This window comes from Carlito syrichta, unplaced genomic scaffold (genome assembly GCF_000164805.1).
Source record: "Carlito syrichta isolate Samal-C Ts95f unplaced genomic scaffold, Tarsius_syrichta-2.0.1 Scaffold301634, whole genome shotgun sequence".
NCBI classification, from domain to species: domain Eukaryota; kingdom Metazoa; phylum Chordata; class Mammalia; order Primates; family Tarsiidae; genus Carlito; species Carlito syrichta.
Window position 1 is genome coordinate 51,370 of NW_007245730.1, and position 19,031 is coordinate 70,400.

General features: G+C 35.6%; 1 protein-coding gene across 4 annotated transcripts in view; it reads left to right on the plus strand.

Moving 5' to 3' along the window:
* Window positions 1-356: 356 nt before the first annotated feature.
* The window catches only part of NETO2 (neuropilin and tolloid like 2), a 53,958-nt gene continuing 35,283 nt past the window's right edge, over window positions 357-19,031 (plus strand). The window contains exons 1-6 of one of the 4 annotated variants that reach the window (XM_021710894.1): window positions 357-368; window positions 5,706-5,787; window positions 8,956-9,096; window positions 9,736-9,984; window positions 18,192-18,236; window positions 18,320-18,447. In XM_021710894.1, coding sequence (XP_021566569.1) covers window positions 357-368; window positions 5,706-5,787; window positions 8,956-9,096; window positions 9,736-9,984; window positions 18,192-18,236; window positions 18,320-18,447 — 657 coding nt within the window. Of the gene's footprint in view, window positions 369-5,705; window positions 5,788-8,955; window positions 9,097-9,735; window positions 9,985-18,191; window positions 18,237-18,319; window positions 18,448-19,031 lie in introns of those variants that run through there. The other 3 variants (XM_021710895.1, XM_008055011.1, XM_008055012.1) reach the window with 3 other exon arrangements.

A 19,031-nucleotide genomic window follows, 5' to 3' on the forward strand; every position in this document is an offset into this window, starting at 1 on the left:
TCTACAATAAATCAAAAAACCATCCGGGCATGGTAGCACATGCCTGTAATTCCGGCTACTTGGAAGGCTGAGGCGGAAGGATCACTGGAACCCAGCAGGTCGAGGCTGCGGTGGCTGGGAGCGGCCACTGCACTCCAGTCTGGGCGACAGAGTGTGACTCCAACTCAAAAAAAAAAAGAACTGGTAGTAGAGCATTCACCTCAAGTTTTAACATTTCCAGAACTGACTCAGTTCCTTTTTGCCCACCACTGCCCTGCCCAGTTGGTATTGGTCCAAACTTTTCTCCTGCCACCACCAAGACAGAAAAAAGATGGCCTCCTTATCTTTCTTTCAGTAAACTGTCATTCTCCTATTGAATGGCCCTCAAAGTATTGTCTCGGGTCCAGCAACTTCCACGTCACTAGAGAATTTGTTAAAATGCAGATTTTCAAGCCCAACCCCAGACTCTATTGGATCAGAACCTCTGAAAGTGTGCCCCACATGTGTGATTTTAATAAGCCCTTAAGACATTATGATGCACATTAAAATTAGAGAACCACAGATTTAGTTCCCATCCCTGGAAATAAAATTACTGGGTAGAATTTGTACACTTTTAAGCCTTAATACATATTACCAGATTTACTTCCAAAATATTTTGCAGATTTACCGTCTGATGGAAGTATAGGAATCTGTCAGTTTCCTATTACCTGACCAAACTAGAACCTATTTTTTTTGTTGTTGTTTTGTATAGCTAATTTTTGTTTTGTTTTGTTTTCTTGTTTTGGCACATTTTTCCAATGATCTAATCTGTTTTTTCACAGTTATTTGTAGTTTGTGTTTTTTTTTGCTTCTGTCTTTAGTGAGTGAAAGTGCTCTTCATCTAAAAATAAATTCATAATTTACCTTTTTTTCCAATCTAGTATTTATTTTGTTAGCTTGAAGAGGAATCTATTTTTTTCAAAGAATTGACATATGATTTCAGAACCATTTATTAAATCCATCCCTTCATCATAATAGATGTTTGGTTATATATATATATATATATATATTTCTGAACTTTTTCTTTCATGTCCTTATCTGTACTCTCCTGGGGAATAAGGACCATGTTTATTTGGTTCATTGCCCCCAGGAATTGACTCACTACCTGTTACACAATGAGTTGCTCCATCCGTCTAACAGATCATCTGTTTCTTCCTTTGCTATTGCTACAATTTTTAATTATTGTAGCTTTACAATAAGTTTATTATTTTTATGTATTTTATGTTATTACTAAATTTCCCTTGGCTGATGTAAAAAAGGCTTTAAGATGAGCCTTAGAAACATTTTATAAAGTCCAGACAGAAACCACTAAGATTTTAATTAAAATATTAAGTATATGACATTGGAAAGACTTAGCACCTTTGCAAACATTGTTTTGCTACCCCAAAATAAATTTTATTCAAATTATTTATTTACTTATTTATTCGATTTATCTTAGTTTTACCTTCTTCTCTTAATAGATGTCATAATTTTTCAAATCTCTTGGGGTTTCTAGGTTTCAAATAAGAATATCAATAAATAATAATTTTGTCTTCTTTCCAGTATTTATTGCATTGGCCAGAATTGCCACTATTAAGTAACAGTGAAAAGAATAACTGTGACTTTGATATTTTATAATGGAAATATAAACTGGAAGACCTGGGGAACAAAATTCTCTGCTTAGAGCTAAAACAACAGTGATTCAGGGTGAAAAGAGATGGAATACAGGGAGTGGCTCTGAGGATTTTTGTTTAACATCTTGAATAGCACCTATTTTTATAATTTGAGTGACTTCATTTTAGGTCATGTCTGTAGACATGTTATTACAAGCCCTAAATTAAACTCTAGAACCAGAACTAACAGCATAGATGATAGGCACTACCTTTTCCAAGCATCAAATCACAAGCAGTTCTCTGTATAATCAGATTACATGATTATAGAGTTTAGAATTTTTATTTTGGTGTGGGTTTCTACCTTTGAGAATTGATGTCTCCATATGTCCATTATCTTTTAATTCTGAGTGTGAGGTGTTTCTGGATTTGAGAAATTATTGATGCTTTTGGTAAGAGGAAGAGGAACGATGGCACTTAGATTATGGCTGAAGATAAAAAAGCAACAAAGAACTGCTTCATGTTCTCAGTAATTCCAGTGTTTAGTATTAATGGAATTTGTTTTAATATCTCAGATAAACTATAATGCCAGCAAAGTACAGAGATCTGTTATACAACTCGGGAAACTGTTTATAATGATTCAGAATTTAAAATCGATTAATAGTCACAACTGTATCACCAAAAAATATATCAGTAAGTCTTTCTAACCCTAATTGCTGTGTAGATTTGCCATATTCTTTATATGTCATATTTTTATTCAGCTATACAGCTCATCTGGTTGATTAAGTTAAGAATAGCTAGTAATTATTTGGGGGAAAAAATCATGAGCACCCCTCTAAATAAAGTTGAAAAGAATATAATAGGTTATTTAGTATTGCAACTTTATTTTCAATATGATTGTTCTACCTTACATGTGTATTCGGTGCAAATTTCATAAAGCAGCTATTTTATATAGCCAATTTTCTTTTTTAAGTTGGAATCTCACTCTTACCCAAACTGGAGTGACATGATCACAGCACATTGTAGCCTCAAATTCCTGGGTTCAGGCAATCCTTCTGCCTCACCCTCCCAAGTAACTGGGACTATAGGGCCATGCCACCACACCGGACTAATTGTTTGGATTTTTTTTGTAGAGACAAGGACTTGCTATGTTGCCCAGGCTGGTCTTGAGTTCTTGGGCTCAAGCAATCCACCTGCCTTGGTTTCCCAGTACAGCAATTACAAGTGTAAGCCACTGCACCCATTTTTTAAAATTTGTAATTCTATGTCATAATTTTTCTGGCACAATTTATCTTTTTTTTCACAGTTGTACTGTTTCTTTTTTTCAGTTTGTTTTCTTGTTCTGTCTGCTGCCTTCATATGGTTACCTTACTTATAAACTGAATTATTAATATGAAAACTGGTGAATAGTTATACCTGTGATTCAGGAGGAAAGTATGCAGAACACAAAGTTTTGACCAGTTGTGTATCATCTGAATGATATGCTTTGTAAATTGATACAATGAATGTGTTATTTGCTAAATTATCAAATATCTAATATTATTCTGGGTTTTATTTTTTATCATAAATCTTCTGCTTAAAAAAAAATTTCAAGACTCCATATCCATTGTAAATATGTGAAGAGTTTGAAGGAAAGATTGTTCCTACATAACATGAATCTTCAATACTACCAACAACCAAAGAAAGGGAAAAGGGAAATTAAAGTTATTGTGAGAAGACAGAGGAAACTGAGGTCAGCAAGGATGCAAGAAACCAAAGATGAAGAGGTCAAATAATTCGATTTTAAGATGTAAAGTGAATGGCAAGGGTTATATCTTATTTTTGTACATTGGTGACTGGGTAGTAGATACTCAGTATGTGCTGTTGGGTGGACAGGGGTATGACTACTAGTCACTTTCACTGGCAAACTCAATACCTCCATCTCCCTCGGCCCTGACATTCTATAAGTTACTGGTTGTACTTGACAAATGAATCATGTCTTTTATCCCCGCTCTTTTCCATTTCCACTGCCTCTGCTCTGCTTCAAGACATTATCATCTTTGTATCTTAATGATCTCTCTTTTCATTAAAAGCTAAGGCTCCATACAACCATTAGGATTATTGGTCTGAAACACAGATGTAACCATGTCACTCTTGTTTAAAATCCTGCAGACACTCCTCATTGTAGTTCAAACTTTTTATCCTGGTATTCAAGACTTTTATTTTTAGAATCAGTCTTACTTTGTCACCCAGGCTGGAGTGCAGTGGCACAATCATGGCTCACCACACCCTCAACCTTCTGGGCTCAGGTGATCCTTCTGCCTCAGCCTCCAACTTCCTGAGTAGCTAGGACTACAGGCATGTGCCACCCTGCCCGGGCTAAATTTTTTTTTTTTTTTTTTTTTTTTGTGGAGACAAGGTCTTCCTCTGTTGCCTAGGCTACTCTTGAACGCCTAGGCTCAAGCAGTTCTCTTGCTTCAGCCTCCCACAGTGCTGGGATTACAAACATGAGCCACTGCATCCAGCAAGACTTTTTACAATCATCCTGTTTTTTTCTGCTTAAAAAAAAATTACTTTAGATTTAGGGGGTACGACATGAGTATTCATTACATAGACATATTGTGTAGAGGTGGGGATTGGGTCTCAGGTGGCCCATTTCCCAGATAGCGAACATTGTGCCCCGCAGGTAATTTCTGAATCCAGACTCCCTTTCCCTCCCCCTTTATTGGTGTCCCCAGTATCTATTATTTCCATTTGTGACCATTTAACTCCCATATATGAGTGAGAACATGTAGTATTTGGTTTTCTGTTTCTGAGTCAGTTTACTTAGGGCAATGATCTCCAGCTCCATCCATGATGCTTCGAAGGGCCTGATTTCTCTCTCTTTTATGGCTGCTCATCCTGCTTTTGTCTGACCTGCTATACCACTATTTCCCTCCACATGCTAATCATGCTGTGTTACTCAGAGCTCCCTAAAACCTGCTATAGATTTGTGTTCACGCCTCCATCCTTTTGTTTTAAGCTCTTTCTCCTTCTCCTGGGCTCTGTGGCCCAGAATATGTCTTTTTTTGTTTTGTTTTGTTTTTTCTGAAGCCTTTCTCATATTCCCCTTTATCTCTGGCAGAATCGTGGTTCCTTTCTCTGTGCCTCCATTATGCTTTCTGCATGTCTCTGTTAAACTCCTTTTTACCTTGCATTGTAGATGTCTTTGACAATAGATTGGCTCCCTGCAGATGCCAGTTTGTCCTTTATCCCTTCTTTAGTGGAATGCCTGACACATAAAAAGTGCTATATGCACATCATCTCATTTAATCTTCATTACAACAAGGTTGATGCAATTTGTACAGCATCGCCATTTTACAAATAAGTAACTGAGCTGAAAAGGCCTCACATCTGATTCACAAAACAAACATGAACCCCAACCTAGATTCATCTAATTTCTAAAGTGCATATTCACTGAATGAATAACTCCAGGTAACACAGCAATTTGGAGCAGGCTGGTAGTATGGTTTCCATTGAAAGAGAGAATGCATCATTCATAAAAATGTTCTTAAAATCTTCAAAACACATACATAAAACAATTCGGTATGCTGTTGATTGGGTCTCAGAAATGTTCTACTTGGACAAAATTGCTTCGGTGTCTAAATATGGTTAGCTTTTGTAACACAGAACACAGCCTAGTGCTGCAGAACTAGAAAACAGTTTGAGTTGATTTCTAGGGGACTGCTGCCCCTTACTTCTATCTTTATTATGAATGTTCTCCCATGTCAGATAATCTAATTGAACTTTCTCTGGCATAACACGTTGCAGAACTCTGAAATGAAGCATAATAAATACAGGAATAGTTAGAACTGGAAAAGTCTTAGTGTTTTTTAAAAACCTATTAAGTTTTAAAATATTTTGAATGCCATATATCATTAGTGCTTATGTAAATAAGCACAACGACTTGTCTTTTCTTGGTTTGTCTTAAGGATCAAATAGTAAAGCAGAACATAACGGTAACACTTAAAGATCTTCAGAGTTCATGTTAATTAGTGAAATAGTGATTTTTTAGTTCTTTTTTGTCATCTTATTTTTCTTATTACGTTAATACTATGTAGTATAGACTCATTTTCATAGCTTATCTTTTCTGTTATTTCTCTAGTGTTGTTAATAACAATACTGGTAGTGGAAGGGATCGCTGTGGCCCAAAAGACTCAAGGTAAAGTACTTCTGGTGATTGCTTATTGCATGGTCAGGACAGTGGCTGGCAAATTTAAAAGGATTGTGACTTCTGAGTACTATTTTCATGTGGGGTGTTTCCATGACCTAAGACTTTCTGTCAACATATCAGCTTCAATTTAATTGGGTTCAGCTGCAGTTAACTAAAGTAAACTGTCAACATAAAGTCTTGCCCTGATAAATTTTAAAAATTGGCTTCACTGGTAGCTGCTAGCATGCTGTGGATTATGTCCAAAAATTAAATGCAACTTATACTTTATCACTAAGCAAAAATAAAGTTCCCCTTTTCCACTATAAACAAGTAAAACATTTCTATCAATTTCTACTCAAAGCCTTTTGGTACTATTTTGGTTGTCCTGATTTGTGAAAGATTAGCTAGTGTGATTTTTTTTCAGCCACATTTTCATGTCAGTTTAGTACATTTCCAGACTAACATTATTTATTTTTATCAAAGTTATACATACACATGATAAAAAAAGAAGTATTCTAAAAAACTGATTAGGAAAAATCAGTCCCCCATCTTTTCCTGCTTCATGGAAATAATCATTCTTTCAGCAGATTATCTTGGCATTTCCTTTCATACACGTCTAGATAACATGTATACTGCTACTCTGGTTATTTTAGTTTTAGACATTAACTATTGATTTCTCACCATGGAAGATGAGAACTTAGCTCTTTCATGCTCCCACTGTCCACCCCCATCTACATATGAGTGTTTTGTAACTTTCCATTTGTACCGCTCTCCTAAGTATAGTTATATCACAATTCTGGTTAAATCACTATTCGAGATTTACATGAAGTCACTCATTGAACTATTTCAATGTTAATTTTGTATTTGGATTTAGAACATTTTTCTTTTTCTTTTTTTTTTTTTGTTTTTTTGTTTGTTTGTTTGTTTAATTTTCAAAATTTTCATTCCTCTGTTTTCTCTGTTCTGTCTTTTCAGGAATTCCAGTTGTTTGGTATGGCCCTCTTGTTTTTGCTTTTATCCTTTCTATTTTCCATCTCTCTTTTTGCTCCATGTTCTCAGAGACTTCCTCCATTTTATCTTCTAATCCAGAAATTAGAAAACTTTTTTCTGTAAAGGGTTAAGTAGTAAGTATTTAAGGCTATTACACCGTAAAGTCTCTAGGGCAACCATTCAGCTCTTCTATTATGTTGTGCATATATTCCAGTAAAATTATATTTACAGCAGGCAGCAGGTCACATGTGGCCCAGGACCATGTTGCTGACCCACTAATTTTTAAATTTCATCTAATTTTTGGAAGCTTTTAAAAAATTTTTTCTGCGTATTCTTTTTTTTAGAATATCTTTGTTCTTATTTTATGGATTTACTTGTTTTTCTCTCTCTGAGATATTAAAGGATAGTTTGTTTTTTGTTGTAATTTTTAAAAATATTTTTCTTAGCCTGGCTCGGTGGCTCAGCCTGTAATCCCACGCCTTGGGAGGCTGAGGTGAGTGGATTGCCTGAGCCTGCAGGTTCAAGACCCGCCTGGGCAACTTGGTGAGACCTCATCTCTACAATAAATCAAAAAGTTAGCCGGGCATGGTAGCGCGCGCCTGTAGTTCCAGCTGCTTGGAAGGCTGAGGTGGAAGGATCGCCAGAGTCTAGCAGGTCAAGGCTGCGGTGGCCGGGAGCGGCCACTGCACTCCAGTCTGGGTGACAGAGTGAGACTCCAACTCAAAAATATATATATTTTTTTCTTACATGATCATTATTTTCTCAGAGTTGCTTTTCTCTTGATCTGTTTTTTATATTAGATATTTTCCTCAAATGTCTTGCGATCCTTGAATGTCTGTTTATATTGTAAGAGGGGCACTAAGAACTAACCATTGGCCAGGCATGGTGGCTCAAGTCTTTGGGAGGCCAAGGTGAGAGGATTGCCTGAGCCCAGGGGTTCAAGAGCAGCCCGGGCAACTTGGTGAGACCTCATCTCTACAATAAATCCCAAAAAATCCACCAGGCTTGGTGGTGCACGTCTGTAGTTCTAGCTACTTGGAAGACTGAAGCGGAAGGATCACCTGAGCCCAGCAGGTCAAGGCTGCAGTTGCCATGAGCATGCCACTGCACTGCAGCCTGGGTGACAGACTCCACCCAAAAAAAATTAAAATAAAATAAAAAGCTGACCGTCAACTATATGCATATGTAGGTAAGGACACTGTTTACTGTGGCCCTCACTGTTGACTGACCTGACACTGAAGGACCCCTGAGTCAGCATTGTTGAGCCTTTCTTAGGGCTGTTCAGATTTCCCAGAGAAGACTCTCCATTTCCTCCTTAAAGGCTCTGCATCTGACCAGGAGGCCTATGGAGAGTTCAGTGGGAGACAAGACTGGGAGTATCATCTAGTATGTTAACATTTACTAATCTTCCTGTTTTCAGGTTGGCATTTTCATCCTTAGCTGGGCATGGTGTCCCGAGTCCAGTAGCCCTGTTGTTTTACCCTCTCCAAAGAAATAATCTCCGGTTTTCTGATATAGTGATATAACAGCAGCTAACCTAGATTTGTCAAGAGTATTGCAAATCAGATTGATTCTACACAGACTTTTAACTAGCCTCATGTTTTTCGCATGCCACCCCTCACCCCACTTCAAAGTACTGCCAGTTGCTAATACTGTATCTACCCCCTTGTACTTTTGGATTTATGCCCTTAAATTTTTTTTATTGTTGCTTAAGTGGAATTTTGAGGAGGTTGCAGAGCTAAATGCATGTGTTGAGTCTACAATCTTTTATTGAAATCCCTCTGTAATCTTTGAATCTTACTTGACTGTTGTGTTAAACTAAACATAGTATGCCATATCAGAGATTAACTCCTGGGTTCCTTTTATTGGCAGAACTGAATTTTATTGAATTTTACCATTGGCTACATTCTCCCACATGAGAACTACATATAAGCAGTTTGTTTCCCTGTCCTCTTACACAGCAGGCTTGTCCTTTAGCAGCAAGGTTTTCCAGCAAGCCCAGCATGCTAGCTTACCTCTTTTTCACTTCAGCTGTATCCAATTTGTTGTGCTAAATTTGGCGGTGGTTCTTACGACATTTTATATATGTAGCACAGAGTGGGCAATTGTTTGAAAAGTTGTGGGGGGGAGAAGAATGATATTCTCTTTTGCTGGAGTTAGTGTTTTAAATGCTGTTTTTTCCCTAAGATGGGCAAAATATTGGAATCAAGCACATTCCTGCCACCCAGTGTGGCATTTGGGTCCGAACCAGCAATGGAGGCCATTTTGCTTCACCAAATTATCCTGATTCATATCCACCAAACAAGGAGTGTATCTACATTTTGGAAGGTATTTGACCAATTTCTCTCTGTTATTGTATGATTTTTACTTTATTGTAAAATTAAATGCATTGATAAAACATTCTGTTTAAACCAATTTGAACAAAATTTAAACATGCATTTGAATTAAACTGAAGTAATGATAAATATTACTGAATGTTGAATACATTGACAAAATAATAGTTGAAATTTTATAAGAATTTTAAATCTCTTAAGTTATAATTCAACTATGTGCATCAGTATATATGAAGAACTTCTCTGTTAAGAAACTTCTGGCTTTATGCAAATTTTTGGCCAAATTAGTGAGCTCCTTTAGTTTCTCCTCTTTACTTTCTTATGCATTATGATACCTTGTATCTCATGAATTAAATAGGCTTTAGTTTTTGACTTTCCAATTGTAAGCAAGCATATTTACCTCATTTAATAAATAGCATATGCCAAAGGGAAAGATTACCAATGTCCTATAGAGTAAAATTATTATTAACATAAAATGTAGCATTTATAACATCTTTTATATATAACAATTCTCATTATGATCCTCATTTATGAAGCAGTAACAGAGTGATTGTTTTGCTTTTCTTATTTGTGTCAGTGCATTTATATTCTTTCTTGTTTGTGTTGCCCTGATTTGCTTACTCTTATTTTCCAGCTGCTCCACGTCAAAGAATAGAGTTGACCTTTGATGAACATTATTACATAGAACCATCATTTGAATGTCGGTTTGATCACTTGGAAGTTCGAGATGGGCCATTTGGTTTCTCTCCTCTTATAGATCGTTACTGTGGTGTGAAAAGCCCTCCATTAATTAGATCAACAGGGAGATTCATGTGGATTAAGTTTAGTTCTGATGAAGAGCTTGAAGGACTGGGATTTCGAGCAAAATACTCATTTATTCCAGGTAAGGAATAAGTTATCTTTTAATTGGTTGGATATCTTACTCTGATTTTAGAATCTTAAAGTTAGAAAGAGATTAATCTGGCCAAGTTTAACAAATTAAAACTTTAAAGAAATTAGGAAGACCAAAGGGAAATTAGTCTGTGAACAAATTAAAAACTTAATAAAAGTTGGAAATAGAATCATAACACTTGAGTTATGGTGTCACATTTTTTTCTTAGATTTCTTTCTGTTTTGTAGCATATACTGAAGGCCAACATCAAAATAAATATATTTTTTAAAGATAATTCAACAAATTGTCTTGTTTTCAGAATTCCCCCAAAAGTTATTTTGTCAAGTTTTTCTCATTGAATTGATTAAATTAACCACTCAATTGAATAAATGCTCTAGAAAATATCAAGCAATGAAAAGAGTACTGCCCTGTACTTGGATATAAAAGATCTGGGTTTGAATTCTTTCTCTGCCACCTAATAGCTGTAAGACCATTAAGCACAGAGTGATACTTAAAGTTTGCCACTAGTAAAATGCAAATGCCTGCTGTATTAGTATCTTCACACTGCCATAACTAATTACCAGAAATGTGGCCACTTAAAACAACAGAAATTTATTTTCTCACAGTTCTGGAGGCCAAAAGTCCAAAATCATTCAGAGCCTCACTCCCTTGAGGAACTCTAGGAGAAAATCGGTTATTTGCCTCTTCTAGCTTCTAGCAGCTGCCTTAGTATTTGCCTCTATCTTCACATTTCTTTCTAATCTTTCCAAGATCCTTAATTTAATGACATTGCTTGCCTTATAATGTAATTTTTTTTTTTTTAACCGTACAAGGTAATATTCACAGGTTATGGGGATTTTGACATGGATATATTTGGTGGGGGCTACTGTTTAGCCCACTACACTGTCAGCTTACCACACTGTCTTAACCTTCTCCCTCAGTTGGTAAGAACATGATGAGAACATGTAGAGAACTATAACACCCTAGCCAATCTAAAAGTGTACACATCCCTGATATAGAAATACCAAAGTTGTGCTTGTTCCTGTCTACAAAGAGCTTAAAATTAATAAAATGAAAGAGTAATACAATGCTTTTATTTATTTTTTCATGTAAGAAATTTGTTAACTGGAAGAAATTAAAACATATTTAAATGAAAATAAAATACCCATAATCCTACCACTCTATATAAAATCATTGTTAAAATTGTATTCTTTCAGATTTTTTTCACTAAGACTTTCTTATTTTGCTGTCTTTCAGATGTTTTTGTATTTCTATTTATTTTGTTTATTTTACAAACTAAGATTATGCTATAAAATATATACCTTTATTATCAGTTTTCTGCCTGGAAAATATAAATAATCTTTTTTTCTCTTATCACTAAACATCTGTAAATTTTTAAGTTTTGTTTCCATATTTATCTGCCCAATGTCAAAAGGATAACATTTTCAAAAAGTAAAAGTTGTCTAGTAGACTATTTTTTTAGAACAGTTTTTGGTTTGCAGCAAAATTTAATAGGAGGTAGAATTACCATATACTTCCTGCCTTCCCTACCATCAACATCTTGCACCAGAGTGATACATTTGCTACAACTGAATAACCAACACTGACACATCATTATCACCCAAAGTCCATAGTTTACACTAAGGTTCACTCTTTGTATTGTATATTCCTTGGGTTTTGACAAATGTGTAAGGACATGTATTCACCAAGATAGTATCATACAGAACAGTTTCACTACATAGACTATTTCCTGTGCTCCACCTATTCATCCCTTCCTCTTCCCAAACCTCTGGCAACCACTGATCTTCACTGTTTTCATAGTTTGGCTTTTTCTGGAATGTCAAGTAATGAATCATACAGTATGTAGTCTTTTCAGATTGGCTTCTTGCACTTATCAGTATGCATATGCTGTTCCTCTGTGTCTTTTTGTGACTTGATAGCTCATTTCTTTTTAGCACTGAGTAGTATTTCATTGTCTGGGTATACCACAGTTTATTCATCCATTCTTTTGAAGGACATCTTGATTGCTTCCAACTTTTAGCAATTATAAATAAAACTGCTGATAATATTCATGTGTAGGTTTTGTATGGACATGAGTTAACTCATTTGAGTAAATTCTGACACATGGTACAACTTGGATGAGCCTTAAAACATTATGCTGATTAAAACAAGACCCATACCTATCACCATATACAAAAATCAACTATAAATGGACCAAAGACCTAAACATAAAACCTCAAACTATAAAAACTTCAGACAATGCAGGAGATACCCTCATAGGAATTGGAACTGGTAACCAGTTCCTGATCAAAACCCCAAATGCCCGTGCCACGAGAGAAAGATAGACAAGTGGGACCTTATCAAACTGACAAGATTCTGAAAAACCAAAGAAACCATCAAGAGAGTGGGGAGACAGCTCACAGACTGAGAAAAAATATTTGCCAACTGTATATCTGACAAAGGCCTAACATCTAGGATGTACAAGGAACTCAAACATTGAAAATAAAAAAGCAAACAGTCCTATTAAAAAGTGGGCAAAAGACATGAGTAGACATGTTTCAAAGAAGATATATAGCAGCCAACAGATACATGAAAAATTGCTTAGCCTCACTAATCATCAAAGAAAAGCAAATTAAAACCACACTGAGATACTAACTCCAGTCAGGATGGCCATCATCAATAACTCAATCTACAGATGCTTTAGAGGTTGCGGGGAAAAGGGAACACTTGTACACTGTTGGTGGGAGTGTAAGCTAATACAATCTCTGTGGAAAACAGTGTGGCGATTCCTAAAAGATCTAAAAATTGACCTTTCATATGACCCAGCAATCCCCCTTATGGGAATATACCTGGAGGAAATCAGATCACTCCATGAAAAAGATACCTGCACATGCATGTTTATTGCAGCATTATTCACAATAGCAAAAATATGGAACCAACTGTGCTGCCCATCAAAAGTGGACTGGATAAAAAAAAAAATGTACATATACACATTGGAGTATTATGCAGCCATAAAGAAGGACAAAATTATGAATTTCACAGCAACTTGGATGGACTTAGAGTCTTTAATACTGAGTGATCTGTCACAGAAAAAAGAACTGAGTACCACAGGTTCTCACTCATAAGCAGACCTTGAACAATTATCATAATACTATAAGAAAGGGATTGGCAGTAGTGACAAACTGCTGAGGGAGAGGGCACACCTCATCAGCAAGGGTACTTGCATAATGAACATTTGTATACCCAACCCTGAATTATACCCCACATCTTTAAATAAATCATTTTTTTAAAAAAAGAAAGTGGACTGGAAAAAAAATGTGGTGTATATATACACAATGAAATATTATCCTGCCATAAAGAAGGACAAAATTATGAACTTTGTAGCAACTTGGATGGATTTAGAGTCTGTCATACTCAGTGATTTATCACAAAAACAAAAGAACTGAGTACCACATGTTCTCACTCATAAGCAGACCCTGAACGATTATCAAATTACTACAAGAAAGGGACTGACAGTAGTGGAAAACTGCCAGGGGTGGGGTACACCTCATCAATAAGGGTACCTGGTCTCAAACCAGATGAAGAGGGTACCAAAGTAAGGCCTAAACTTTACCTGTACAATGACCATTTGTATACCTAACCCTAAATTGTATCCCTCATCTTTAAAATAAAAAAATTTTAAAGATATATTATGCTAAGTGAAATAAGCTAGACACAAAAGGACAAATATTGTATGATTCAACTTGTATAAGGTATTTGGAGCCATCAAATTCATAGAAACAGAAAGTAGAATGGTGGTTATCAAGGGCTATTTAATAGGTATAGAGTTTCAGCTTGGGATGATAAAAATTCTGAAAATCGAGAGTGTAATAGTTGTACAACATTGTAAATATGCTTGATACTAAATTGTACACTTAAAAATGGTTAACGTGGTCAGTGATTAAGTATAGTTTACCACAATTAAAAAGTAGTAGCTAGGGAGCTGTTTTTTGAAAATGGCAGGGAAAAGAAAGATGACTAGCTGTGATACACAGGATTCTGCCTTACAACATAGTTCACGGAAGTTTGAGAACAAGTAGTTTATATCAAAAAAACTGATCTGATTAGATTGGCTAGGTATTTTATTTTTATTACCTAAATCAACTAGCTGAAGTAATTGATACTTTAAAGTCATAAAGACACCATTACAGAATCTAACATGAATCTGATCTTTGCACATAAGTTTGGACTACTTGAATGAAAAAAGATGTGAAAACAATGCTCTCATTTGAATAATGTTTTTAAATATTAAAAACAGAGGCAGCCAACTTTATATGTAAAGATGCTTACTTTGGAGACTAGTTGTTTTTTTTTTTTCCTCTACTAGTTTCATGTATCATGAGTGCAACTTAATATGGCTTATGTATATAACTTTATATGGCTTAAATATAGACAAAGTATAATAAAATGCTTACAAGCTGAGCATGGTGGCTCACACTTATAATCCTAGCGCTTTGGGAGGCCAGGAATTTGAGACCAGCCTGCACAACATAGCAAGACCTCATCTCTACAAAAAAATTAAAAAGTACAGCACCTATCATCCTAATTATTCAAGAGGCTGAAGCCAGGAGGCACTTGAGCCTAGGTGAGAGTGCAGTGAGCTATGATGGTGGCACTGCACCCAGCCTGGGTGACAGAGCAAGATTCTGTCTCTTATTTTTAAAAGTGCTTAGGAATTTTAGACTTTATTGCCTTGTGTTTGCATTTTATAGTGCTTCACAGTTTCTATATAAATTATGTTTAATTTTATGCTAATGACTAATGTCAGGAGGATTATGTAATGTCATTTTATAGATGAGGAAACTGAGTCAGAGATTAAGTGATTTTCTTAAATCATATAATGACAAATCCAGGACTTGATTGCAGTTATCCAGGCAACACTTCCTACTCTGTCATGGTTGCCTTTATAATGTAGATAAGGTCACACTGGAGAAAAGCTTTTTGTAAAAAAATAATGTGAATGAGGATTCCATAATTTTACCACTAAAAGAAAGAAAACTAATACATGTCAAAATAAATAGACAATGCATAATTACCTAAGTATGGCTGTATCTCCTGCTACTTAAATTCATGTTTATAAAATACATTTTGTTGGGGTTGGTAAATCTGGAAGAAACCTATTAACAATGGTTGGGAAATTTGTATTTTTTTAAATGATATTTTGTAAGCTATTGATATTTATGGAAGCAGAGGTTCTTTTTATCATTTTATTTTTCTTAATTTATTTTTATTTTATTTTAGATTCAGGAGGTACATGTACAGGTTTGTTACACTGGTGGTATATTGCGTGATGGTGAGGTTTGGGCTTCTGTTGAACCTGTCACCCAAATAGTGAAAATGCTACCCCCATAGATAGTTTTTTTACCTTTGCCCCCCCTCTCTCCTTCCCTCCCCCTTTCAGGAGTCCCCAGTGTCTCTTGTTCCCATCTTTATGTTTTTATGTACCCCGTGTTTTATCTCCCACTTATGAGCGAGAACATGCAGTATTCAGTTTCTGTTTCTGCATTAATTTGCTTAAGATAATGGCCTCCAACTGTATCTGTGTTGCTATAAAGGACATGATTTTGTTCTTTCTTATGGCTGTGTAGTAGTTCGTGATGTATGTATGCTACATTTTCTTTATCCAATCCACTGTTGATAAGCACCTAGGTTGGGTCCATGTTTTCATTATTGTGAAACAGGGAAGCAAAGGCTCTTAATGGATTGTTACTTTCTGGAAGTAACTGGGATAATTTTGGAAATGTTAATGCACTTATGAAATATCCAGAATTCTTGACTACATATGAAAAATGCTGATTAATTTCCCATATGGTTCCCATGACTTCCCCATGATGCTATTTAAGATTTAAGTTTCTCTTCAGCATTTCTCTTCAGAGTAGCTGAAGTGTCCATTGATTGTCCCCTTTTAAGTAAGGATAGATTTGGTTGATTAAGTTCACCCTTTGCACTCAGAGACATCTTGCAGATCACCTACCAGCAACTCAACCTCACTTTTTTACAAAAGAGTGAAAAACAAAATCACTTCATATTAAATACTATAGTGTTGGAACCAGTTATTTTATTGTAATGATATTTGGCTTATAGTAGAATTTTGGACATTGAGGAACTTATTTATTTATGACAAAAAAATTAAAATTTCATATCATATTTTTCTAACATGATAACATGTGAGACAGTCACTGACATGCATTGCAGGTTCATCAGTATATGTTATACAGTAGTAATTTGTTTGATGTCTTCCACCTGTGTTTTTCTATTTGAGCAGACAATGCAGTCTCGTTTTCTTCCTTCCACATTGATAATATGTCCAGTCTTTTGTTCGAAGATGTGGAAGGACACACTCGTGATTCCTGAAAACCACTTCTCAACCAATTGATCATATCTCAGTATATATTCCATCTCTTTATTTGCTTTTTCATGCAATTTGAATGGAAAACTTCAAGGAAACATACATTTTTGAAAATTTTGTTCTAGCATAAGTTCTGTATAATCACCAGCAATCTCTCTATGTTCCCTCAGAGGGGATATCCGAGTTCAAAGGGTTAAAATGAACAGTCTCTGAGATGCATTCCAAATCAAGCTAATTTCTTGCACTTTTTAAAATATGTGGCTCAGCCTGTAATCCCGCGCCTTTGGGAGGCTGAGGTGAGTGGATTGCCTGAGCCTACGGGTTCGAGACCCGCCTGGGCAGCGAGACCTCATCTCTACAATAAATCAAAAAATCAGCCGGGCGTGGTAGCACATGCCTGTAATTCCGGCTACTTGGAAGGCTGAGGCGGAAGGATCGCTGGAGCCCAGCAGGTTGAGGCTGCGGTGGCCGGGAGTGGCCACTGTACTCCAGTCTGGGCGACAGTGAGACCCCAACTCAAAAAATAAAAAAATAAAAATAAAATAAAATATGTAATTTGGTAACTTCCTAAAGTGTCTGGAATTAAAGAATGATTTTAACAAAAATTGAGCATCCAGTTACATACCATAAACTGTTTTGAAATAGGCCTAGTTTCTAGGCCAAGGATTCTGAGACATTATAGACTAACCAGTAACTTTTTTTATTCTGACAGTTTGGTATGTACAGGTCCTATCTGAACTTTCAAATAGTTTTTTAAGACACTGTTTGTACAATCTAAAAACTTATTTTTATTGTGATAAAAAGTATATAACATAAAATGTATCCTTTAACCATTTTTAAGTGTACAATTTAATGGCATAAAGGACATTCACAGTATTATACAGTCATCACCACTATACAAGGGGGGACCCAAAAAACTGGAATTTATTTATAAAAAACTGAGTATTTATTCTTACATGTTTAAACTTCAGTTACTTTCAAAGTAATCTCAGTTTGATGCAATATGCCTATCAAGATGCTTTTGCCATTGCTCAAAACAGTTTCTGAACTTTTCGATTTTGATACCTTTTTTTGTCTCACCTTTTCCACATCGACAAAAATTTCCCTTTGAGGACTTTTTTCATCTGGGGAAACAAAAAAAGTGACTCAGGGCGAGATTCAGTGAATAAGGAAGGCGGGGCACTGGTGTTATGCTGGTTTTGGTAAAAAACTGCTGAACACTCAGCATGATGTGGGCAAGTGCGTTGTCATGATGGAAGAACCAGTCACCTGTTTGCCACAACTCAGGACATTTCTGCAAATTATGAAGCAACTTTTTCAAGACTTCTAGATTAAAAACTTTGGTTCACCATTTGATCTGGAAGAACATTCTGGGTGTACTGCAAAGAGGCCTGCCCTCCAAAAGATAATTCCAGGGTTTTTTTGGGTCCCCCTCATACCTTTAAGCAAAAGCATAGAAGACAAATGTTAATACAATTCAGCAAAAAATAATTTCATTTGTTTTTAAGGCTAAATAATATTCTGTTATTATATATACATTATAAACATGTATATTTGTCCATTCAACTGTCAGTGGGATAGCTACTATTTTTGACAGCTGATGTGAGTTTTCAAGTAGCATAAATTATTAATTTATGCTGTGATCAAAAGTATAAATATTATTAAATAAATGTTGATTCCATAAGTGAGCTCATAAATGACCAGTGATGTGTAGTCTACATTAATGAAAGCTTCTCTTACCTTCAATTAATGTAGCGTTTGAGGTAACTTAAGTGTTAAGTTTTAAAGTAATTATCTCAATACCAATTACTTTCTTCTTTTTCTGTTACAGATCCAGACTTTACTTACCTAGGAGGTATTTTAAATCCCATTCCAGGTTTAGTATATTGCCACCTTTTCCTCATGACGTTTTTGATCAGTCTTATTTTTCTTTGAACATCATTCATTTATTCTTTCTAGATTGCCAGTTTGAGCTCTCAGGAGCTGATGGAATAGTACGTTCTAGTCAGGTAGAACAAGAAGAGAAAACGAAACCTGGCCAAGCAGTTGATTGCATATGGACAATTAAAGCCACTCCAAAAGCTAAGGTACTATCACATATTGGTTCACTTCAGAGCACAACCTAATAAGGCATGGTTTTTAGAGTGTATTGTTTTGGTTTGTGTAAATATTAACTATAGAAACTGATATTGAAACTTTAAAAAATTTATTTCAGTCACTTTATTAGGTACCTACTAAGATCCCAGCATTGTTATAGTTTTAAAAAACTGAAGTATACATTTCAGAAATATATATTTAGTAAGACTATTAATTTTAAAAGATTAAGATTTTTGAAATATATTAATTCCTAATTGGCGAGTGCAGGTATTGATTATAGATTCATAAAACTTTTTTTACAAGGAGGAAAAATAGGCTGCAAGAGACTGAAGTGTGTTCTCAAAGGTTAACAGAGTTGCTCATAGTCTAAAATCCAAAACGCAAGTATGTTGAACCTTAGTTCTGTGTTCTTACCATGCTATCTCCTGCTAATCACATAGAGCTTTTATTGAAAAGTACTGTAGGGCACAGTGTTTGTTTTGTTTTGTTTTTTTGTTTTGTTTTTTTTTTTGAGTCAGAGTCTCACTCTGTCGCCCAGACTGGAGTGCATTGGCCGCTCCCGGCCACCGCAGCC